Genomic DNA, 24,516 nt, shown 5'->3' with positions numbered 1-24,516 from the left:
CTCAAACAGCCAAAAAGCCAACAGAAAACCTTGAGAGTTGGGTCATCATGTGCACTCATGAAAAGAAATCATAAGACCAAAGACATTTTTAGCCGACTAACACTCGATTAGTTGATTTAAAAGGGACTGTATGTAAGTTTTTACATGCATAAACGTTTTTTATTGCCAATCCCCTAACCCTGTGAACAGGTTGTAACCTAACCTAAAACATGAAAGCTTCTGCAACTTTCTGGGTTTCCTCTATCGGCCTGTAGACTGCTTTTAAAGTGAAGAATGTGCGCCGTATTTTTTGGGGAAAATTAAACAGATGTGACGTCATGCACGCTGGAGAGTGCCTTTACTCTTTTCAGCTCCGCTACAAGGCTAATAGTGTGCAACTAACCGCTAACAACCGCCAGCCACGACCACAACGACTCCAACACAAACTCCACGGAAGCACAAAAAAAGTTATATCTAGTGAAGTCCGTCTGACGTCGGGGGGGAAAACTAGGATCAACCGGGCTGGACCGGGCCTCCTATATTGTGATGTGTGTGATATTGTGGTTTTAGCTGTTAATCAAGTTCAGTGTCGTGTGTGCCGCTTCACTGTTTTGCCCGATGCTTGCTCGCGTCTATGTAGTGCGAGCACAAGCGCGAGCAACAGGACGCTGACTGTCGTTAACTTCACGGCCACAGGTCTCACCGTTAACAAGCAATTTCTGATCCAGCTGATACATCTAGCCCCTTTAATCGACAGATCTGTAAAACTGAGTTTCTCAACAAAAGAATCACACATGTAAATCTTGTGTTTACCAGAGATGTGCTCATAAGTTTCTTGGAAATAAGTCGTTCAGCATGAAAAAAGCATAAAAAATGATTAATCGACTATAGAAATCTTAGTTAAATAAGACCAAAACGACCGATTGGTCGACTGAAAGGGGGCAGACCTAGAAATCATCCCCATCTTTCATTGCCGTGGTAACTCGGGTTTACACCAAACACTGAGCTCTCATGGGGTCTATTCCCGTTCCCAGACTCTCCACTGTATCAGCTACCTGAACCAGCGCCAGTTGGACAAGCACACAGATGGGATTTTAAAAAGAGACAAACACTTTCCACCAGCATGTTCCCTACAGTCAAAGCCCCCAGATTTATGGCAAACAGGTGACTCCCATGCACGCTCACAACTGCTGCTAATCTGACCAAGTTTGACTATAATTAAGTCCAATTAGAGAGCAAATAATTTGCCCTTGATCTCTGCAAAGACGGGGTATTTTTCCCAGAGGTTCTCAACATATGAGGCTGTACACTCACTCGCAGGAAAGCAAGAGTGCAGACTAGAGCCCCTTTGCTGCAGTGAGAACGGGTTTAAACATTACTGGTAGTCTATATTTACATCAGGTTTGATGGCATGAAAACAACAACAACAACCAGGCAACCAAAGCCCAGGAGAAATACGAGCTCATTAGGAGCTTGAGTGTACTGTACCGGGCTGAGAACGGCATGACACCTGTCTGCACATGCGTTGAAGCTAAACTTCACAACAAAAGCACAGAGCCTTTAAAGGATGTGGAGGAGACAACTTCAGTCTCAACTTGTTTATGAGACAAGTAATCCAAGTGCTGGCTGAAACCAACGCTTCCCCGGGCCCTAAGAAGTCCTTTTCCAAGCCCAGACCAGCCTGAAAAGAGGACTCCACAGTTCCCACTTCTACTCCTATTGCTCACAGCTGTTATTTACTCTGGTCACACACAATGTAGGCGTCCAAGCTCCTCCATCCATCAAGCAAACAGCAGCTCTCATTATGCTCTTTTTGTACATGTGAGACTTTGTTTTTTCTTTCTGGCTTTCATCAAGATCCCCCCCCTCTCTAAAAGACCCCTACAGTTAGTCAGAAGTAGTTAGTCAGCAGGCTTTCTCTTTGACCTCTTAGTCAGTCGGAGTCTGAGTCACTGAAGCACAATGTGCTGCTGTGGTGTCTGCTGCGGGACGATTGGGTTCCTCTCTGGCGACATCATCACCAGAGCTGGCAGTGTGTGGGCTGCTCTAATGAGGGCGCGTGGCGATGAGTAGGTATCCCCTTAAATGGCTGTTTGACATGCGAGTGGCAAGAGAGACCGCTAATAAATGACTCACAGTGTGGTCCATTGTGTGCACGGAGAACAATCTGAAATTCTCATCCTACATGTTTTTGTTTTTTTTCAGCTCAACTTTCTGTGAAACCCATTTATTGTGTCTGCGAGTACATCAGCATGTACTCATCTGACAAAGTGCACAGCGCTGGATTTTCCATCCCACTCAGAGTGGTCACTCTGCAGGGAGCGATATGTTAGATTTGTTATGGCTTGTACGGCTTTTGAAGAAAGTAGAAAAACATCTTTGGGAGTCCCTCCCCTGCCTATTTTGTGCTCTGTCAAACAGATAAGCGTGTACAAGTGGGAAATACTGAGGATCCAATGTTCTTCAAGTGATATTTTGGACCGAAGAGCAAGTAGATGAACAGAAGATTTACCTTCATCCTCATCTGAGTTCTGTTTCCGCTTCTTTCTGGACTTTGAGTTCTTCTTCAGCTTCAGTTCCTGCTGTTCTAATATGAACTGAGTCACTATGAAACAGAAGACGGATAAGGTCATATTTCTGATGCTCAGTTAGATAAACACAAGGCCGACAATCAGATTATTGGGCTCATCAAATAGTTTGCTTTCTATCATGATCATACTGACTAAATTAAATTACAACTCCAAAAGAAAATAGTAGAGGAAGAAAATGAATGTGATTAAAAGAGAGACATCTCTCTGGCCTATGTAAACACTATGCCGACTATCAGCAGCCCTGTCTCCTAAAAATGATGTTCCCATACAACTAAATTGCATTCTCAATTATGTTTGGAAGGAAACGTATTTTGAGGTCAGAGGTCAAGGGACCCCTTTGAAAATGGCCATGACAGTTTTTCCTTGCCAAAATGTAGCTTAAGTTTGGAGCGTTATTTAACCTCATTCGTGACAAGTTAGTATGTCATGGTAGGTATCAGTGGGTTCTTTAGGTTTCCTAGTTTCATATGATACCAGTATCTTCACTCTACCTTTTAAACTGAGCCTGTTACAACCTAAAAATCACAAGTTGTGTTAATGCATTAATGAAGTTAGTGGCATTAAAACAAATTTGTGTCAACGTGTTATTATTGCGTTAACTTTGACAGCCCTAATAAAAAACCTTATTGAATAATAACGGGTATAACAAGTGAGAAAGTCCACTCCTGGCAGTCAGGCGGGCGGGAGAGGAGGTGAATGGGGGGTACAACATACACAGGGCTTTCCCCCAGGAGACCGCTGTTCGTGTCCTGCGTGAAACAGAGTGATTTCTTGTATTTTTGTTTTGTTTTTCAGTAATTTTAAGCCGAACAATTTTTTTTACTAAACCTAACCAAGTAGTTGTGTTGCATTTTGGTTTTGTTTTGTTTCAATGTTGTAGTCATTTTAAGCCAAAACACAATGTTGTACTAAACCTAACTATGTCATTTTGTTTCTGTTGTTTTATTTCCATTCATTTGTTATTCAACTGTTTAAAACGGTTTAAAACTGCGACCGTGATACCGGAGAAATGTATTTTGGTTATACAGTTTAGTTGTATGGGAACATGATGTTGGGAGTGAGGGTTGCTATTGGACAACACAGGGAGGTAACAGAAGAAAGAAAGGTGACCCACCCTGCTGCTCAGTCTGAGACTCACATTTCTTGTCGCTGGTGGGATCCGTGTGTCTCTGGATGTAGCCCTCCAGGTAACAGCGGAACTTGGGCGAAGGGGCGAAGAACGCCAAGCTGATGGCCATCAGCTCCCAGCCTCCCGCCAAGCTTCTGGGGGTGGCGTTGCCCGTGGTCTGCCTCACCAGCTGCACGTACAGCTCGTCCCGCAGCCCCGGCATGTCCCAGCACTTGGTGACGATGAGGAGGGCGCAGTGGCGGCGGTCCAGACGCGAAGGCCTGTCTCCCATGAAGGCTTGCACCAGCTTGAACATCTCGCAGGCCTCCTTCCTGACGGCGCGGTTGCTGGTGACCAGCATGGGCTTTTTGATGGAGCCGCGGTTCCACGACAGCATGTTGGCGATGGAGACGCGGCGGCGGAACAGGCCTTGCGTGTGCATGTTGAGGTGCTTGCTGGCCCAGTCCTCCATGCCCATTTCGGGAGGTGGGGGCTGCCGCAGGGTGGCGTAGGAGAGCTGGTAGGAGGATCCCCGTGCTCTTCCTCCCGCCCCATCACCTCCCTCTCTTATGTCGTGGTTGGTAGGGCGGTGAGGGCCCAGGGAGGCGGTGCGCCCGTCCACCATGCCTTTCTTCCTGCTCTCCAACTGAGCCTGCAGCTCTAGGGTGCCCGCCTGCAGGGGGACAAGAGGTGGACATGAGATAGAGAAGAAGAGGAGCAGGAGGGAGGGTGTAGAAGAAGAGGAGGCAGAGGGGGTGAGGCGAGAGTGCAGCTGAGGGACAAACTGTGCAGCTGCAGAGTCTTCACTGTGTCACACTGTGAGCAGCGCTGCTTTCCGCCTACCGTGCTCCGCTCTGCAGTGCTGGGGCTCGAGGGGGAATAGTTGCAGGAGCGGCACATTAATTTCCTGATGCCAGAAAAGAAAAAGAACTCTCCCCAAATCCTCCTGAACCCTGGCCTCAGGAGCAGGTGACCAGATAGTGGCGTAACAGTACTTACCCCTGCTCCGTCCCATACCGGGCTCAGCTAAAAACCAAAGCTATGCTCTAGACCTCCCTGTGATCCCTGCGGTGGACTTTATGACCATAAGGAGCGCCTCAAACTCCCTTAATAGAGAAAGCCAGTAACCCAGATATGCTCCGCAAACAGCCAGGAACAACACCGAACCTGAGCCAGAATCAAAGCTCAGATTTACTAATGGAACATTAAACGCATTGATATGCGTTTTCAATGACACCCTGATGTAATGTGGAACTCACGGATGCCAGACAAGCTGGACTTCACATTTTGGTTTCTCAATCAAACGGAGCAGATGTGAGGTTCGGCTTTGGCAGAGAAGTTTATACAGTCGGTCGTAGAGAGTTGATGGATTTCTTTTTTTTTTTTTAAATGAGTGACAGAGGTTAACTCCAGAAGATCAAACGCAACAAAGCACATGTTTAACTAGAGAATGGGAACTTCTACTTTCCGTAAATTACACTGTTTTACAGATAGCTCACAGATGCACCAGCACAGGACTGTCTTTTAAGGCCCTGACGAACTAAGCCAACAGTCAGCCGTCGGACAGTTTGGGGCCGTCGGTGAGCTTTCGTCTGCCTAGTTTTTTCAGTGTGTCCTGCACCGTTGGCTCTAGTCTGCAAGCCAACAAGTAAAGTCGAGAGTGCGCACACAGAAGGCTCTTGTAATTTTTCATCTTCATCTCATCTGATCATTCCAATACACGGATATTTTCACAACGACATGGACATCTAGAATGAAGCTAAGTGTTGAGTGAGAGACGATGGTCGGCAAACGCCGCTTTGTTTCATGTACGTATCATAACAACGGCTTGTATATCCGCCGTCCTCGGTCTTCCGGTTTCCCTTTTTGAATGACGAATACAGACTACCACCGCCTGCTGGTGTGGAGAGTTATTTCCTCTCACGCAGGCACAGAACGTACGTGGTAGTTGGCCATCGGCTGTACTCTTTGCGGTGTGTTCGAGTGCAACTTGCCAAGACAAAGGCGAAGTGAGGCGACGCAAAACCTTTCTTTGCTGCCTGTTCTTTGATGACTGACTGAGACACAACAGTGAAACACTGGAAAACTTTAAAAACATGAATTATTCATGTTTTTTGTGGAAATGGACAGTTCCACAAGCTAGTTCAAAAGGTCTTTCAGCAAGAACACAATGTTCAAATATGGAAATATAAAGCTGCTCGTACATAGCGAGCCATAATCTGAGAGTGATATAACAGCAGGTCTGAGGAACATTCCAGTACAGACTTAGGGGGCCCGCTCACTGCTCCTTGGCTGTCGTCTAACATGCTTAAGCTACACTAGTACCAATACGCCTTGGTACCAGCCTGCCTCTCCTCCTCATCTCCCTGCCAAGCCTGGGCCATATGGGCCGCAGCGGCCCTCCTTCCTGACCGGGGGAAGCCATGTCCTGAATCTCTCTGGCCTGGCATGGTCCCCAGATGCCCAAGCACAGAGCTGGCATGTGAGTATACAGTACCTGCGGTGCAGGGCAGATGGACGGTGGTAAGAGGATGACAGGTAATGCTGGGACTGAGGCCATTATAGTCAGCAGTGCCCAGCCTGCCCACTGCCTAATGTCCCGGGGACATTTAGGCTCTCAAGATTGGAATGTAAGAGGGAATTACTCACAAAATGCTCTTTTCAAAGAGACAAATTAGCCTTACTGTTTTCATCCCACAGCTCCCCGTTGAACCAAACATTCATTATTATAGCTGCAGAGGTGCAGCGGGGCTGCTTCTGAAAACAACACTATAACGTAATATGGAGGTTCGGGTAGTGATTCTGTTGTAAGAGGGGATTTGGAGATTAGAAGTAGCAGATCTTGGAACCGGCTCCACATGCTGCTACTTATATAACTGTTATGAGAAGTCAAATAGTTCTTTCATCTTCGATCATGTGCACCTTTTTAAGGACCCTTGGCATTAAGATAAGCCATCACCGTGGCTCCTCCACATGTGTCTCTTTGTAATTTAATGCTCTGCAAAATCAAAATATAACCAAATATGTTGTGCTGTCTGATCTGCTTTGTTTCTGTTCTGCTCAGTCACACAATCTGTCCATTTCTTCCACTTACAGCTCTCTGAGGACTGCTAGACACACTAAACAATACAAAAGCAGCAGCTAAAAAATCCTGTAATACCCAAATGCTTAAAGGGGAACTACGCCCATTTTCAAATTTCATACTTGTTGTTTCTATGGTCTAAGACAGACCAAAAATATTAGTAAACATGAACAACTTTCTCCCAAATCCAAAAAAATTGCTAAACGAGTGCTAAAACTCAAAATGTATGATGTCATAGGGTACAAAGTCTGGAACTGCTCCATAGACAATGAAAATATGGGAACAACACTACAATAGAATATAACTGCGTCTGAAATCACATAGTATGCACTACATACCCAATATGTGGACTATTGTTCAACATACTTTTGTGTGAATAAACACTAGTATGTATCTTTTCAGACGCACTGTGGAGGTTGACGGAATGAAAGAGCGAGGCTGTGTTCACACAGTCGAACAAGTCCGCCACAGGTTACGGGAATATTAGCGGAAAATGTATTTTCATTAGCCATGTAAACAGCTGAGTAGGAATATTGTCTTTTTCGGAATAAGGGCAAAAAAACTGAATATTTTGTGCATGTAAACGTAGTCAGTGAGACTGAATTCTTGTCTAATCTGATAGTGAATCTGGAGAGCCATCAGTAATCAGAGCACTTCCAGACCAAACAAAGCTGAATCCAAGCAAACCGGCTGAGGTAAACAGACCACACAACAATAACACAGACACAGCTGAGCTCTTAATCAGACAGGAACGTATCATGATATGGGATTAGCTGTATTCTCTGACTTATTAACACAATTTATTTTCTTGCTGTTTGTCTCACACACACACACATGACAGGGGGTGGGGTTACCTGGGAGGGCGGTCCTGGGGTCTCTGGTGAGGACAGGCTGGCCAGGCTATTCACACTCATCTCCAAGGTGTCCACCTTTTCAAAGGTCCTTTTCTGCCTCCCTGGTATCTCCAGAGGGGTCAGCGCAGGGTTGCCATGGTTACCTGCCCTACTCAGTGACCGGGGAGCCCCGCTGAGTTCCTCTCGTGATGCGCACCTACTTGCTGACCCCCCCGTCCCTCCTCCGTACCACCTGAGAGAGTCGGCAGGGGAGCGCGTCCGAGGTACGACGACCCTCTCCCCCACCTCCGGGTCCAGCCCCGCTCTCACCTCCCTCATGGTGTTGGAGCGACTCACCACCTCCCTCATCTCGGCCATGAGCTTCTCGTTGAGGGCGCACAGCTCCCCGGTGCTGCCCACCGACCCCGGCCTGCCTCCTGCAACGCCGCCAGCTCCCACCCTCCTCCTGCTCTTCCTTCTCAGACTTGGGGAGGGGCCGGTGGAGTAACCAGAGTCTTGATAGTTTGCCGTGGCCTGGGGGGTCGTGGAGGGGAAGTCCTGCGAGGCCTGGCTGCTCTGCCTGCTGTGTCGTGCCTCCATGGCGCGCTGGACAGTGGCCTCAAGGACCCGCCAGTTTTGCTTCTTGTCCAGTGTACTAGGGCCTGGGGTCCCTGGCTCTCTGTCCCTCATCTGGCCTCGAGCCTGGGGCAAAGAGTGGGCCTGGGGCTGGGGGTGTGGCTGAGGCTGGGGCAAGACAGGATCCTGCCTGGAGGTAGGGGAAGGGGTGCGTGTGGGTACAGGAGAGCCAGGTAGGAGCCCCTGTTTGGGGTCCACGTTGATCATGTGCTTGATGCACTCCAGACCAGCTGGGCTGTAGTCAGAGGCAGAGGGATTCCTCCTGTGTCTGGACCCTGGATGAGAGGAACCCGGGTGCTGGAGGTGTCTGGGTTTTTGGAGGCTATGGGTAGGTGTGAGGCGAGACAGGGATTGTCCGTTGTACAGGTGCGCCCCCTCCACCTCCATGTCTGTTGGCGGTTCATCATATATGGGACATTCTGTAACTGGCTCATCGTAGATTGGGGTAGTGCAACCGTACTGGGGAGAGACGGGGCATGGCGTGCTGGTCTGCGACCTGTGAAGGAGCGGACTGGGATGGCTGCTGTCTGATGCCACCAAACAGAAGCTGCCGTTGCTAGCTTTCCTCAGGTGATGAGCTTGACGTGTGTCAGCTGCCATTTTGCCAGAAGGGGCAGTTTTATATCCCTGGGTAGAGTGTCCTCCTTGGGTCTTGTTGCTGGCTGGGTGCAGGGTGAAGGTGTTGGTTTTGCTGTGTGCACTGTGCTGCTGCTGCTGCTGCTGCTGCTGCTGCTGCTGCTGCTGCTGCTGCTGCGAGGTTGGGATGGGCTGGCTACGGCTCATGCTGTTCACCTTCACCAACATGGCTGCCTTAGAACCAGGTACAGGCTGCCATCTTTGAGAAGCATCTCTAAAAAAAGGAGAAAACATAAACATAATGAGATTCAGTCAAAGCAACAAAGTATATATATAAAGTCAAAATAAACACCCAAAAGTCAACAGACAGTACCATAGAAGCATTAAATCATATATAACCATACACAGGCATGAAGCCATTCACTATATTTCATCTATTCTAAAAAATCCAAAGCTGACAGGGCTGGGAAAAGCAGCAGCAATCCACACATTCCTCTCCAAGCATTTCACTGACCTCCAAAGACTTTACTCCATTTTTAGTCTGGCAGTCATAATAGCCTTGTCAAAGCCATGAGACAATAACTCCAGTGTGTGTTGTGCAAACCAAGTGCCTAAAAATACTGAGTGTACTGACTGAACACAACACATCGCACTGTCACCATATCTTTATATACTTTGAAGATACTGGTATCACATGAAACTAGAAAATCTAAGGAATACATTGGTACCAAGTATGTCATACTGGCTTGCGAGAAGGAGACTTAATAACGCTCCAAACTTGAGCTAAATTTTGGTGAGAAAAAACTGTCATGGCCATTTTCAAAGGTGTCCCTTGACCTCTGACCTCAGGATATGTGAATGAAAATGGATTCTATGGGTACCCACGAGTCTCCCCTTTACAGACATGCCCACTTTATGATAATCACATGCAGTTTGGGGCAAGTCATAGTCAAGTCAGCACACTGACACACTGACAGCTGTTGTTGCCTGTTGGGCTGCAGTTTGCCATGTTATGATTTGAGCATATTGTTTTATGCTAAATGCAGTACCTGTGAGGGTTTCTGGACAATATTAGTCATTGTTTTGTGTTGTTAATTGATTTCCAATAATAAATATATACATACATTTGCATAAAGCAAGCATATAGCCCACTCTCATGTTGATAAGAGTATTAAATACTTAACAAATCTCCCTTTAAGGTACAGATAAAAAACGTGCGATTAACCGCGATTGACTATCGACAATCATGAGATTCACTGCGATTAAATATTTTAATAGATTGACAGCCCTACATTTTATATTTACTTATGTTTAAATTGATTTTAACTGTACTATTTTATGCCTTAGATCATCATTTTGCTTTCACATTTACTTGTGTGATTTCCCCTTTTATATATACATATTTATGAGTTTTGTTGAAGGAACCTAGAACCTAGAACCTAGAACCTTGAACGTCCACATTTCCAACATGTGTGGATGTGAATGTTAGAAATAACTGCTGGCAGTTGTGTGTCTGTGAAGCAGCTGATGTTGGTTTCTTCTATGTATGACTCTCACATGGCATAAAAGGCTGCCATCTGAATCACTGAATCAACATTTAGACAGTAAACCAGCAGGCCACATGAAAAGAGGTTGATCTGAGGGAAGTCAGTAGTTCACAGCTGAGAATATCTTCACTCGGGTCCAAAGGTTAATTCTCCTCCTTTTGGTTGAGCGGCTGGGCTAACTTCAAACCCAACGGCCCACTGCTAATCCCGGCGACGTAAAACAATCTGCCATCAATCTGGTCACGCTGCTCTGCCCTCCACTCGGCTGTCCCCTCATGATCTTTCGCCCGCAGTCAGGACGTTTTTCCATTCCTCGACTGATCAAAAACTTGCCCCCTTGAACCAATGAGTGCGTCTAAAGCGGGCATTATTGTACATGAACGCATGGACACAGTTGGCCTGAGTAGGACACATGTGACGCACTACAGAATATACAAGCTCAGTAGACTTCCTCTCTTAATCAAACAGGTAAATAAGTTTGACAGCAGGCAAAGGAGACTTACCTTCTTCTTAACAGTCAGTGAGGTAATTAATTAGATGAAACCGGATCACCTTCTGTCCTTGTAAATCCAAACATAAACACACATAAGTGTAGAGCCAGAGCAAGTGTTCAAAGGCTTCCCTTTTTCCAAGAAGAGCAATACGACTTAGTTGGGCTGTAACGGCAATGAGAGGACGCAGAGGGAGGAGGAAAGAGGCGGAGTGACCCCCCCTCTCCTCCCCACATCTCTCTGGAACAATGCTGAAACAATTCCCCTGAGGACCTCGAGCCAACGGCAAACTTCCTTTAGTCCTCCTAGCTACAGCTCAGCATTACTCTCTCTCTCTCTCAGGGCCCTGTGCCACCCCCGTCTATAGTGAGTCACACTACCTCAGCGGTTTGAATGTAAACAGGCTCTCGTCTTCAAACGGTCCCACAGATTCGGCATCCATACAGGGCCTATAAACAGCTGGATCTCAGCCACCTGGCACAGCACCAGGACAACCTCACTGAGACTTGAAGGTTTACTGCCTCAATAACACAAAACACACACACAGACAGACACGTGTGAAGACGAGAAGCTCCTGACGGATGGGATTCATCCCAAACCACCGCTGTTTAGTTGTTACGAGCAAGTGTGAGTGGTTACACGCCGGGGTGGAGAGGGGGGGTTGATAGGTGACAGCTGTAAACATGAGACGCCACTGTTTGTACTCTTTGAGGCGGTGTATGTTTTCTCACTTCGGTCCTGTCAAGCAGGAGGAGGTGATACGAATGCCACAAAATCATTCCCACCTCAGCAGCTGAGCGTTTAACGCCGGTTTGCTACGGCAGGAACAGCTCACATGTGAAACATCAAGGCTTTTCTGATAATTGGTGGCCAAAGAACACAGCGGACCTCACACGTAAAACCACAATAATCAAGATTCCTCTTCCATTATCCACAAACAAATCAAAACGCGTTGTTCACACATACAACAAATCTGGGGTTCATGAAATGGCCGACTGTAAAAAAACAACATGAATCTGTCCTCTGTGTTCTGGGTGGGTGGGTGACGTACTTTATGAGGACTGACCCTGAGATAGTAGTGACCACTACGTCCTGTCGGAGGAGGTCCTCTGGAGGGTTGGAGGAGAGAGGGCTTCCCCGTATGTAACACAAACAGGAAATGCCTCATGTAATGCTCACACACTGCGCCCCGGGCGGAAGTATGTGCTAAATCTTAATTATAGGGAGCTTATATACAGCTTAACAAAATGTTTCACATCATACATGGGAACGTCTACATCCTTAGATCCCAGTAGGGCCTTAGGCTACATCCACACTGATACGTTTTAGTTTTAAAATGGCGTTTTAAAACGAAAGTGATCTCACACACACACAAGCATTTTAGCACCGTTTTAGAAATAATCTCCGACCATACTAACACGCCTGAAACCGCAACAACGCCTGTAATTCGTTATCCATGTTGAATTAAGTTGCACGGTAATCACGGCTGATGTTGTTTGTTTTCTACCCGGAAAAGTGTCACGTGATAGGGGTGTGACAGAATCAGGGCCCCAATCAAGAAGAGAACATATGTACTTTTGTCATCATGTTCGCTTTCAAAAGGTCTCTGTTTCTGCCCTTCCAGACTAAAATGAGACCCCGGAGTTTTCAAAAGGTCTACATTTTAGGGTTTCTAAACATAGACTGCACATAAAATGTGGATGTAATCACCATGACGTCACCCATTGGTTTGTGGACTGCTGTTTTTTTTGTTTTTTTTTAAAGTTATTTTTTTGGGGGCATTTTCCATTTTTATGACAGGACAGTGGATAGAGTCTTGAAAGGGGGGAGAGAGAGAGTGGATGCGGAAAGGGCCACAGGCCGGATTCGAACCCGTGCCGCCGCGGTCAGGACCAAGCCTTAATACATGGACGCCCGCTCTACCAACTGAGCTAACCCAGGCGCGTGGACTGCTGTTTTGAAGCTTTGAGTTAGCCATCTTGGTTTTTGGCCATCGCCATCTTGTTCTTTTGCAACCAGAAGTGACACGAGAGGGTGGAGCTAAGTACAAGCGAATGCCTGAATAAGACATTTTTAGGCAACCAAAATGTTAGAATTAACTTTCTAGAACTAAAAACACAATGTGAAAGGGTTAAAGTTGTGAGACAAAAAAAAACAGACAACTCTCATACCTAGCAACGCTGTGGTAGCTACCAGTCAATCACAAGGTCACAGCAAAGCCACACCCTAAAGCATACCCTACTTTACGGTCTATTTGACTCTAAACAGGACCATAATTTACTAAAATGAACATCATGCTGTATTAAAAAAGACTTGAAACTAGTGATTGAGATCATAAACTCATGTTAGCAATGTTTACTGTGGTAATAAATCAAGTGAGAAGTAGGCTCATTTTCTCATAGACTTCTATACAATCAAACTTCTTTTTGCAACCAGAGGAGTCGCCCCCTGCTGGCTGTTAGAAAGAATGCAGGTTTAAGGCACTTCAGCATTGACTTCACTTTTCAGACCTAGAGGTTGTCTACCGATTCTAAAATGCTGGAGTAGTGTGGACGCTAGGCATAAACGTAGTAAAAGTTATGCGTTTTAAAACAAAAACATATTAGTGTGGATATAGCCATCTTAATGCCCAAAAAAATACAACACTATATGATTCTATACTATTCCTTCCTGTCCATACAAACACTACATGATAAATTCAGTAGCAACATTAAACAGCCTATTCTTCAGGGACTGAAACTGAACACTCTCATAGGCCTGTGAGGAAGTCCAGCTCACAGTGTAGGGAGAGAGGGATTTTGTCAGGCTTTGTCTCTGTTGTCTGCCCACCATTGTCCCACTCAGGCTCAGCAAAGGTCTAGCATGTTCACCCCCTCCAGCGCTGGCACATTATGCTGGATGTCAGCGGGGAGTTCGCTCTGTGCTACGATCATCGCCATCGCATTGGGGGACGGGAGCCAACAGTAAGGCTTTACAGTGTCTTCGATCTCTTACCAAAAGCCTCTAATCCCGTTACACAGCTAGAACAACACTAGCATATCAGTAAACCTCAGGTCAACCAAATAAAGTATGATTACAAACCCTGAACCAAAAAAGACAAACAGTACAATGGGGAGAAAATAGAACAGGCCTAGAGTGGGGAGATGACTGGTGGGGGTGGAGGGTGGGGTGGGGTGGGGGGGGGGGTGCAGGAGAACAGAGCTAGAGAGACAAGAGAGGAGGGTGTGAGCTTGTGTAAATGAGAAGAGGTGGGGATTAGTCGTGGGAGAGTGCAGCGAGGGAATGAGCGGGAAGGCTGGCATTCCTCAGGGCTCATTCAGGGGCCTCTGTGGCAGCGTGGGGAGCCTCACACAATGCATGGCTGTGCCATCGTCACGGAGACGCCTCCAACAACAACAGCAATGGAGCGCGAGTAGAGATGGGGGGGAGAAAGATGATAGGGACGAGGCTGAACCTGAAAGAGCCATCTTCAGCCTCCAGAGTCAGACAGGAACACAGACAGGATCTTATGTAACGCTGAGCAGGCCTGGACTTTACTCTACTATGATGAAAGTTGTTTAGAAAGGGTGTGTTGGTAGCCTTGCCTGTCAGGTGTTGAATGTTAGCTGAAGGTGGGGATTATGTACAGAGGTTAAAGGAAATAATTATCATAGATTTGTCTAAATCTCTTGCTGTTTGCAAAGAGATAATCTCCATTTCAACTCTTTCTCAAGCACACATGATTACCCACTGAGCAATCTGACTTTGAAAATATGTTTAATTGATGCATATTATACGTCTATTTGTCTGTAGACGTTTAGTTTAGATTTAAGTTACTCAAGGTTGAAAAGGGAAGGTTTGGTAGACATCTAGTTTTTAGCCTATGTGTTGTTTCACTCTGTGAATCTGTGTATATGACAAAAAATAAACAATTATACTACTAAATGCGGGGTGTGCAGAACTTATGATAAATATTTACATGTTTTTATTGTCCATAGTTAAGTATGATTAATTGCAAATTAAATCACACATTTTTTTTTTCTGTTCAAAATGTACCTTAAAGGGAGATTTGTCAGGTATTTAATACTCTTATCAACATGGGTGTGGACAAATATGCTGCTTTATGCAGAAGTATGTATCTATTTATTGTTAGAAATCAATTAACAACACAAAACAATGACGACTATTGTCTAGAAACCCTGCAGGTACTGCATTTAACATAAAAAATAGGCTCTGATGCACTTACAAACCCCTTCATTCAGAGCCTGCAGCTAGCATGTGAGACCTTTAGGAAGACAGAGACATGGAAGATGAAATGAAGTTAGAGGCCCTTCGGAAACCAACAGGGTAATCTGATTGGCCTCTGTGGCGGCAAATCAACTTAACGGTCAGCAAATTTCAATTAGTCTCAACAGCTCTGGTGTCTCACACCCACAAACACAGATCCAGATACCTCTGTCACTGTTCTGAATATCGCTGTGGTCGGGTCGTCTCAATAACCAACTAAATATACTACGGGACTCTGCTGTCAGCAGATGTTCTGTCTCTCCTTACTTTCCTGACTGGAATAACCGTTGTTGGAAAAGCCATCAGCTGAGTCACTCTGGCGGATAGGGATATGGATTAAATATACCCCACTGGGAATAGTGGGGTCTGAAAAACAGGGGTTATTATTAACGTTGGCTGGACAGGAAGAGGAAATGAGGTCGCACAGGCCAAGCTTCTGCTGCACAAACACCTCAGAGCACAAACCAATGGGATCGCTGCGATCTGCGTAGAGGAAGGAAACTGAGAAGACAAAAGAGGATTCGCTGAGGACAGCGTTGTAACCACTTTGCCGACATTCAAAACTGATTTTTCCTTCTCACTTTTGAACAAGCAGAACATTTTGGGCTTGAGGAAAAGTGGGTAGCACTTTAGTTCCTGTCAGGCACCTCCAGAGAGCCAGCTGTCCTGCAACAGCTGAACTGACGCACCTCCCTCCTCTGAGCCAAGATGTCTACCAGTTGTGCATGTCTTTGGCTCCCGCAGCCCGACCCCCCAGAGGAGTGCCGGGCTGATCCGGAGGACAGCCAATAGGATAATTTTATTGAAGGGACAGGATGAGGCCAAACCCAACTGGATTCCAGAGAGACCTGTCTCTGGAATTTGAAAGTGTATATGAAACTAATTTGTGAGGACAGATTCCATTAACCCTCCGAGACCCACAATAGACCCGTTTTTGTCTTTTTTTTAGGGAGGTACAGGGGGTCTTTAGGGAGAAATAGCAGGTCAGCAGTAGATGTCACATAGAAGTGGTTTACATCATCTGAAAGCTGGGAACATGAAGATTAATTTGAGATGCAGCTCAGCACTGTGTCACTAGTCATTAATCTAATTATTTAATTAAAATAAATTGGGAAAGTGTATTAGGGCTTAGAACATGATGCTAGAAGTATATGATGGTCATTCCCATGCTCTATTATGTCTCATAAGGTGTTGCAGCAATTTTGGGTTTGATACCATTTGTTACACACATTTTTTACCACTCGAGAATTGATAAAAAATGATCAATAATCCCTCCAGAATACCACATTAAGGCACCAAGACCTTGAGGAACACCATAGAAAAAGCCATGCTGTCATTTGGTTTTAAAAACTTTTGATATTTGGAGATTTCTGCAAGAATTGCATTTTTCGGCGATTGGATGGCGAGCACTTCTGTTATGGAAACTGCTCAGAAATCTCTTTATTGTCAATCTACCTAGGAAAGCCATCCATCCTCTGAATGCTCTAGGTCTGTAATTTGTGGTTGTAAAGTTTCATGAGGTTGTGATTATCCTAGAGGTGACCACAGGTCATTTTATACAGTGAGGTCAAGTTTCAAAAAATGGTCTCACTACAATGAAATGGCTACTATGGGGACTAGCATCATCACACATGAATACAATTGGACTCATTGGATCCACAAAAGTCTCATCTTTCCAGTCACACCTAATTTATGTAATTCCAAGACTGTTTAGGGACCCCAGTATGCAGAAATATTCATATACACCATTTTAGAATAGGTGAAAATAACACATTTATATTGCATTCATAAACCGCATGTTTTTTTGCCCCAAACAGCATGTAATTATTATAAAGTGGGCATGTCTGTAAAGGGGAGACTCATGGGTACCCATAGAACCCATTTTCAGTCACATATCTTGAGGTCAGAGGTCAAGGGACCCCTTTGAAAATGGCTATGCCAGTTTTTCCTTGCCAAAAGTTTGCGTAGGTTTGGAGCGTTATTTAGCCTCCTTAAATATGATATCCGTACCTTCACTCTAGCTCTAAAACTGAACCTACTACAGCCTCTGAAAGACAGCAAAGGCGGTCGGGATTGCGGATCTCAGGGGGTTAAAGCACACTATGTGAATGACATGATTAAAACTGGATTGCACACACAAAACCTGTTCCAGTCAGTCTCAAGTCTCAGAGATAAGATGAGGGATACAAAAGAGCAGAAAAACAATATGGTAGTAGACAATAATGTCCAGTTAGAAAGGAATGACACCCTGTAAGCAGCACCCTGAATAATACCATGTCTGCATTCTGCAAGTCAGCTGAGGCAGTCAGAGCTGCACGCCTGAGGCCACTGGTTGGAGATATTCTACCGCACCACAGCACCAGATAGAGAAGTTAACTGTAACAGCAGTGGATTTCTAAAATAAAACAAAAGAGGTTTAGAAACCACTGTTTCACTGAGGCACGTAAAACTGCAGCTCTGTAATCTAGTCCTTGAGAAAACCATAAACTTTGCATTCAGGAAAAAGAGTACAGAAACAACGCAGAGATAAAAACAAAACAAGGATATTGTCATTGTTAACCAGACTAAAGCACGTTAAGTTCAAAGTGCAACTTTTTCACAAAGGAAAAAAAATATATAGGCAGACTTAAAACACCATCTGGAAAATGAGCTTACCACACCGCGAGTGTAGAGATGAAACATGACTTTTCCAATGTGCGTAAAGATTTTGTGGCGGGAGATGAAAAGCACAAGAGGCTTGTGCTCTCGCAGTAAACATGCAGAAAATGTGTGACTCATTAAAAAAGTTAAATACTTTATCTACCCCATAAGACGCCCCCTCGCTTCCTAAATAAACCTGCTGGTGATTTATCCTGCTTGACTCACAGCCAGAGAGTCTGAGGCATATGAGGAGAAGCTGGTTTTTATACTTTTGCTTTCATGCGCATGTTTTTTTTTTTTTTTTAAGTCTCTTAAAACTTCCCTTCAACAGAAACTGAAATAGAAATTAAAACAAATTTTTTTCAGTTCTGTTTTTGAGTTGGTTACATGATCAGATAATTGTCACTTTTGGGGGGATGTTTCTACATGTGTCCTTTAGTTTCACTTAAGTCAGACTAAAACTAAACCTTAAACATTCCTTTAACTAAACCTGTTGCACACTCATATAAAGTCAGCTATCTTGTCTCCTCTTTAACGCATAGAAGCTGATTCAACTTCGGTATAAGCACATACAAATAAACAATGACACAACCCAGACAGAGCTGAGGTTTTAGGTAACCAACTCTTTCTGAGTCTTTTTAAAGGAATTCGAAGCCAGTCAACAATCAAGAAAAGCGAGTTTTAAGTGTGTGATGTCAGCGTGACTGCCTGAGATTGAATGCCGGTGCACCGCTATATAATTACGAGGCTAAATGAGAGGGAACACACAAGTCATTTGGTGTCCTTCTCCATTCACCGTACCTAGATTTCCTGCTAAGAGAAAGCTCTCGGTTGACCCTGCGGGACAACTGGGTTTAAGTGAGAGCCTTTGTTCCTTTTAGTGGTCCATTATACGCCCCCAGGCCAGCCCGTAAGACAAAAGAGTGCTGTGACCCTGATGTGAACCACCTTGGGTCACCTCTGGGTAGTCTTATACCATGCTGCCATGTGTCCTCAGCAGACTTTTAACATCCACTCAGCAGGTCTCCTGCAACATGAAAAGCTCAGCGGAGAGGAGCCCACACACAGCGAGGACGGGCATATGCACGCAGATCCCATACAGATGTTATCTGGTTGATGACAACAACACGCAGACACACACAAAAGGTGGGTGAAATTCAATACAGATGTTATAAGCTAGTTGATGTGTAACACCTTTAGGTCCTACATCATGGAAAGAGAGAGATTCCTGTGCCCATAACCACATGTGACTGACAAGTTTACCTCTGGAGAACACGGTACTTCCCTGATGAGCTCAACAGGTTCAGAAATTCCCAGGACATGTGATAAGACTTGGCCAATGTGTAACAGATTTGGCACTCGAGTCGACACAGTGTGCTCCTATAAGCACCAACACAGACAAATTCAAAGATATGAGAAGACAGGGAGAGACAGACAAGGACGGGAAGCTGTATCAACCAACCTGTGCTTAGAATAACATGCAGGGTGTGTTGTGTGGAAACTCTGGAAACTCTTCTATCTATTATGTACAGATTTATTAATAGCCCCAATACAAAGGGAAACTGCCGTTGGAAGAACAGGGATTGTCCCATCTCCACAAAGAACAGCATTGTTTTCCAAAAGGTCATAAGTTAATAACATTTCATCTCTGCTGAAATTTCACAGAGTAAAAAAAAAGGGAAGAGAAAAAGAACATGTGAGGACATGTCTAAAAGAACCGAGACGTTGAAACCAAACACTGGGGAACTTCAAACAATGAAATACCCCGTTACTCTTTGGAGCCTAAAGAAAGTTAAAACCAGAAGTAGCATGATCATAAAAAGGAAGTAGATATTCTCATGAAAGCCCCTAACGCTCCTCTGTTTTGGGTGGGACAGAACAATTAGATAACCTCAAACCACTGTGACCCTTCCAGCTCTTCATTTAAACTCTCTCTCCCTCGCTCTTATCACTTGCCAACCCTCACGATTTTCCCAGGAGACTCCCGTTTTTCATTGCCCTCTCCCGGTTTCCTCCCGGGGTCACAATTCTCCCGCATTTCTCCCGTACACCATTTACGGCTATTTTTCACACCTTTTTTTCCTTTTCGCTATCTCAACCTGTTTCTGTCACTGTATCGTGTATAAAAGCTCCGTTTCCACCCGGACGGCAGCAGAGCTACGGCTGCACAATTAATCGAATATCAATCGCTATCACAATTTTGGCTTCCCACAATTAAATGAACATGATCGACTGAGATATTGATGTTTAAAACGTGTGCTCCTCTCATAGAAATCTGTGCTGAATATCAAATCAAGCGCTTCCTAAACTAACAGCCACCAGGGGACGATCGAGATGTTTCGGCGTTCTACGATCTGTTATTTCTTTATAACAGACTGTTGCCATTGATAACAGACCGTTGCTATGGGCGCAGTTCAGATGTCGGACTCTGGCTGAACGTTTTTGTGTCAAATTATAAGTAGCCGTGTAACAAGCGGGATAATATACAGCTAGCCGGTCATTGTTGTGAAATAAAATGCAAACTGTTGGGGTTTATTTCACTGACAATGACCGGCTTGCTGTACATTATCCCTTACTTGGCTGGTGGCTGGTGCCAAACCCTGTTTGTCCCTAAAAATCAATGAATAATCGTGATAAATAATCATGACCTCAATATTGATCAGAATAATCGTGATTATAGTTTTTTTGGCCATAATCGTACAGCCCTAAATAGAGCTACACCAAATGTCTTTTCCCAGCAGAGGAGAGCTTCTCACGGTTTGAGCTGCACTCGCCGCACATCACAGCATCATAGCAAAGCCGTCGTGGCGTGGCGTAAGCCATTGGAAATAACGCGTTTCAGAGCAGTGTTGCCGTTGTGGCATTGTGTCTGAAAGGACCTTCAGTGAAGGAAAGGAGGAGAGAGAAATGGAAAGTACTAAGTGAAAGAAATACTCAAGCAGGGGCAAAAAATGAATGAAAACTGATGAACATTAGTTTATAACAGAGATTCACACCAGTTCACGCCAGAGTGGTGAATTATTCAGTTTTCTTTCCTGAGAATTAAAGTAAAATTAAAAGTAGATCTATTTAACAAAAAATTTTGTTGCAGTGTACTTTGTTATTTTCATTCTTTAAAAGTCACCAGAATGCAGTAAACAAAGTCTCTGTAACTCAAATTATTCTTGGGGAAGAACCACAGACCCCCCCCCCCCCCGCTTTGGTTTTGAAATCCTCCCTATTTTTGAGGTCTCAAGGTTGGTAAGCATGACTCTCTTACCCATTGATCCTTGTCATTAGCAATAAGGCGGGCCACTATCTGAAGACAAGCATGTCCCACAGTTTGTTTTCATCCATTTTGAGCTGTCACATTCCACCGTCTCTGTGCATTTTGTGGTGGTTTCTAATTACCCGCTAAGAGATGGAGGCTGGTGAGCATGAGAAGGGCCATATGGCTAAGTAGGGTATCAAGCCTTTGAGGGGCTAAAGACCTTCCTCTGAGGAACACAGCTGGCCATTGTTTTAAGGAGAGGCAGAAAAGGCTTGAATCACTGGAGGCAAAGTGGGACCCTGCAGGGAGTTTTAACACTCCCCATACACACCAGAGGCAACGCAACGCGGCTTCCAGTAGTGTCATTCAACAGCCATGGCTGACCAATTAGTTCCCCCTCCACCTTCACGTAATCCCAAAGGATCGGAGGGTCAGAGGAGAGACCTCCTACGGGCCAAGGTGAGGTACACGGGGGGACCAGGAGGAACCCGAGAGCCACAGTCGCCACGGCAGAGCGTCTGAAAACCAGCAGGATCCGCCTTGTTTATAGGCAGCTGGAATGTGGCGGTTCTGCTTGCTATTAACCACAGACAACACTCTCTCACATGCCTCTCATGCATGCACATTCACCCATAAGGGGCGTCGCAGGCTTTGATGGCCTGGGGCCTAGTTTTGTTTTAGGAAAATTAAATGAGCATTGCGGGGCAGAGCGGGGGCAGGGGTGGTGGTGAGCACACAGAGGGACACTAAGACGGCCTCGGTGGCCTTGCGCCAGGGGAAACAGAAGTGGCACGTCTGGAATCTGGCTCGGAGGGAAGAGACGGTGGTTTGGACGAGGCCGAGCACATGATGGGGTCTCTGAATGACTTACTGTTAGGGGCCGTTCTGCATCAGTAACCCTAGCGTGAAGTGGGGAGGGGGGGATGTCGTGCTCTCTAATACAACTGACTGTTCTCCCCATTTGGTAGCGATTTGCTGAAATGGCTGTTGCTCACGGTTCACAGGCAACCGTATGGAAACACGGGACATATGGAATGTTCAGATAAGTGAGAATGAAAATAAAAAAGCAGTTTGAGTTCGGCTTCAGTGGTCAAAAGTCAAAATAAGCCTGCGAGTTCTCATAGCAGAAGCATTTGAAAGTCATTACGACTCACTGTGCCACATGCTGCGATGACTATCACGTTTCCCCACTTTTCTCCTGGTAATTTGATCCACTAATGATTAAGCACTTTCCAGACTTACTGTAGACGCTACTGGAGTTTGGTCACGCTTACCTCTGTGCGTCTTTTCCGCCGTCGGTGCTGTTTTCGGAGCTGCTTCCGTCTCCCTGCAGTCTGCAGTCCACTGCCGGGTCCAGCTCCAGGTTGGCAGCCTCCTCGTTGGTCTCCGGGGTTCTGGGGACGGGGCTGGGGACGGGGCTGTCTCCGTCCGGCTCGGGCAGAGGTGTGAAGCGCCCCTGGCTCCCTACGCTGCTGACGCTCCCCGTGGTCCCGTGGTGGTGTTGTCTGTCCACGCCCCCTGCGGCCCGCTTGGCCTCACTGCATCGCCTCATGGCCTGGAGCTGGGAGAGCGGCACTATATCAGCTCCCTGGGGTCGATGCCAGACTGTGCGGCGCCCGGTGGAATTGTAGTAGTAGAAGCGGCCACTGTGGGGGTCGAACAGCTCCCACCACTGGTTGCCGTCTGCCTGGCGGACGGGAGCGCCCGAGGGGGGATCCCAGCCGCACTCGCCGGTGGTCAAGTTCACATACATACGTTCACGGGAGCGTGGCTCCAGGATCTCCACCCAATCACAGCTGAATGAGAAGAAAGAAGGCAAAGTATTATTGACAGCTGAAAAGGACAACAGATTATCCACCAACAGGATTTGGTCACGCCTGAGTACTAATCAACTCGACAAGCAGTAAACAACTCACACTGTTTGACAGACTGAGAGGCCCAACAAAGCCCATATGGAGTGTCAATGTTTGTGTCCCCTACATGCCTCCATCTGTGTGTGTGTGTGTTAGCTATGATGTCATCTCTTTGGTAGGCAATGGAGCGGCAGGAGTGATGGTGCGGTTCCTTAATAAGGGGACAGGTGGACACGCTCGGTGAGACACCAGGCACGGAGTCAGCAAAGCCCCAAAGAGAAGCATACGCTCCGACCGAGTGCTACTAACGCAAAAACCACCGAGCTGAACTACAATCACAGAGTGGCAACAGCCAGCTCAGCACAATACACACACACACGCACACGCACACGCACACGCACACGCACACACACACACACACACACACACACACACACACACACACACACAGACAACAAAAAAGAGAGACAGTAGAGAGGAGGGGAGGTGCAAAAATAGAGATAGAGGCAGAGAGAGAAACAGAAAAAGAGACAACCTAGTTTGCAGAAAAGTACACAGGCAGAAGGCACAGATAAGAGGGACAACCAATTACACGCAATTAGACCATGAACTGAATTTCAGAGAAATTATAGGACACCATCTATCTGTGTTAAACTAAGTGTGTGGCATATTGCAATTGAATCCCCATAGTACAGGTATGTGCTGTAGCTACTAGAGGTCGAACAATAGTAGATTTTTAAAGGCTGATATAATAAAGATAGTTTGGAGCAGGAAAAAGCCCATTAATTGGATGATATCTTCTTTACTTCTCTTTTTATTTATTTGACAGGGACAATACACGTAGGCATTGTTACACTTAATTAAAACGATGCAATGTATATAGGACTTCTAGCCGTAGCTAATTTTTATTAAGACAGAACGCCAAATTGGTAAGTTAAAGTAACAGTGAATGATTTATTTTTCTCCCTGTCTGCCTCTCTTGTATCGTGGACAAAGAGCTGATAGTGTTGTGTTATATATTCGAGAGATAAACTTTTTTTCTCCCCCTCTACCTTGACTTTGTGTATGGAGCCTCCATGCAAAACGGTGATGTACGTCTCCGCATGACTGGTGGTGGCTGCGCAGCCATTGGCCACTATTGGAGTCCAGTTCTGCCGATAACGATAGTTTGTAAAAAGTCCTATCGGCGCCTCTTCTTGTAGCTACCTACATAAAATCAGGGTCAATAAAAATGTCTGACAAATAAGAGAGGACTGCAGTTTGCTATAGCTGTATATCCAGGTCATGCTACCCTTAAGTGGGCTGCATTATGTCTCCTTTGATCTAGTTCCCCGATGCAGGCCTTAACTGTGCCAGCAAATCCATGTGGGAACAGGAACACTGCAAACAGACAGCAAGTCCCAGTCTCAGACACAGTAGATGTCGAGACCAGAGCCAGAGAAAGGACTCAAAATATCCAATGAATCACCACGCTCCTTTCTTGTCTCTCATAATGACCACTTGAGGGTTTTTGGCAAGGTTAGGTCTATTCTTCAGTATCCCACCCAACTGCAGCCTAACATCTTTGAGAGAAAAGTGCCAGAGGAGAGGAATTAGTGTCACAACAATCCGACATAGGTTTGGATATTTTCCCAGCTTTCTCAGGACTGAGAAGCTTTTCTGCT

The 24,516-nt window shown here is 45.7% G+C and overlaps 2 protein-coding genes across 16 annotated transcripts in view; both read right to left on the bottom strand.

The window, feature by feature from the left end:
• The window catches only part of LOC119492355 (inositol hexakisphosphate kinase 2-like), a 1,011,171-nt gene that overhangs the window by 44,370 nt on the left and 942,285 nt on the right, over nucleotides 1-24,516 (bottom strand). The gene's annotated exons all lie outside the window — the stretch shown is intronic.
• The window catches only part of arhgap46a (Rho GTPase activating protein 46a), a 44,219-nt gene that overhangs the window by 5,938 nt on the left and 13,765 nt on the right, over nucleotides 1-24,516 (bottom strand). Inside the window, exons 2-6 of one of the 15 annotated variants that reach the window (XM_037772723.1) lie at nucleotides 22,274-22,795; nucleotides 8,984-9,079; nucleotides 7,615-8,953; nucleotides 3,685-4,351; nucleotides 2,492-2,584 (exon numbers count right to left, since the gene is read on the bottom strand). In XM_037772723.1, the coding sequence (XP_037628651.1) occupies nucleotides 2,492-2,584; nucleotides 3,685-4,351; nucleotides 7,615-8,953; nucleotides 8,984-9,079; nucleotides 22,274-22,795 (2,717 nt within the window). Of the gene's footprint in view, nucleotides 1-2,491; nucleotides 2,585-3,684; nucleotides 4,352-7,614; nucleotides 9,080-10,855; nucleotides 11,130-17,764; nucleotides 18,124-22,273; nucleotides 22,796-24,516 lie in introns of those variants that run through there. The other 14 variants (XM_037772802.1, XM_037772889.1, XM_037773384.1 and 11 more) reach the window with 14 other exon arrangements.

This window comes from Sebastes umbrosus, chromosome 1 (genome assembly GCF_015220745.1).
Source record: "Sebastes umbrosus isolate fSebUmb1 chromosome 1, fSebUmb1.pri, whole genome shotgun sequence".
In the NCBI taxonomy this organism is placed as follows: domain Eukaryota; kingdom Metazoa; phylum Chordata; class Actinopteri; order Perciformes; family Sebastidae; genus Sebastes; species Sebastes umbrosus.
This window is presented reverse-complemented; position numbering and strand designations above follow the sequence as displayed.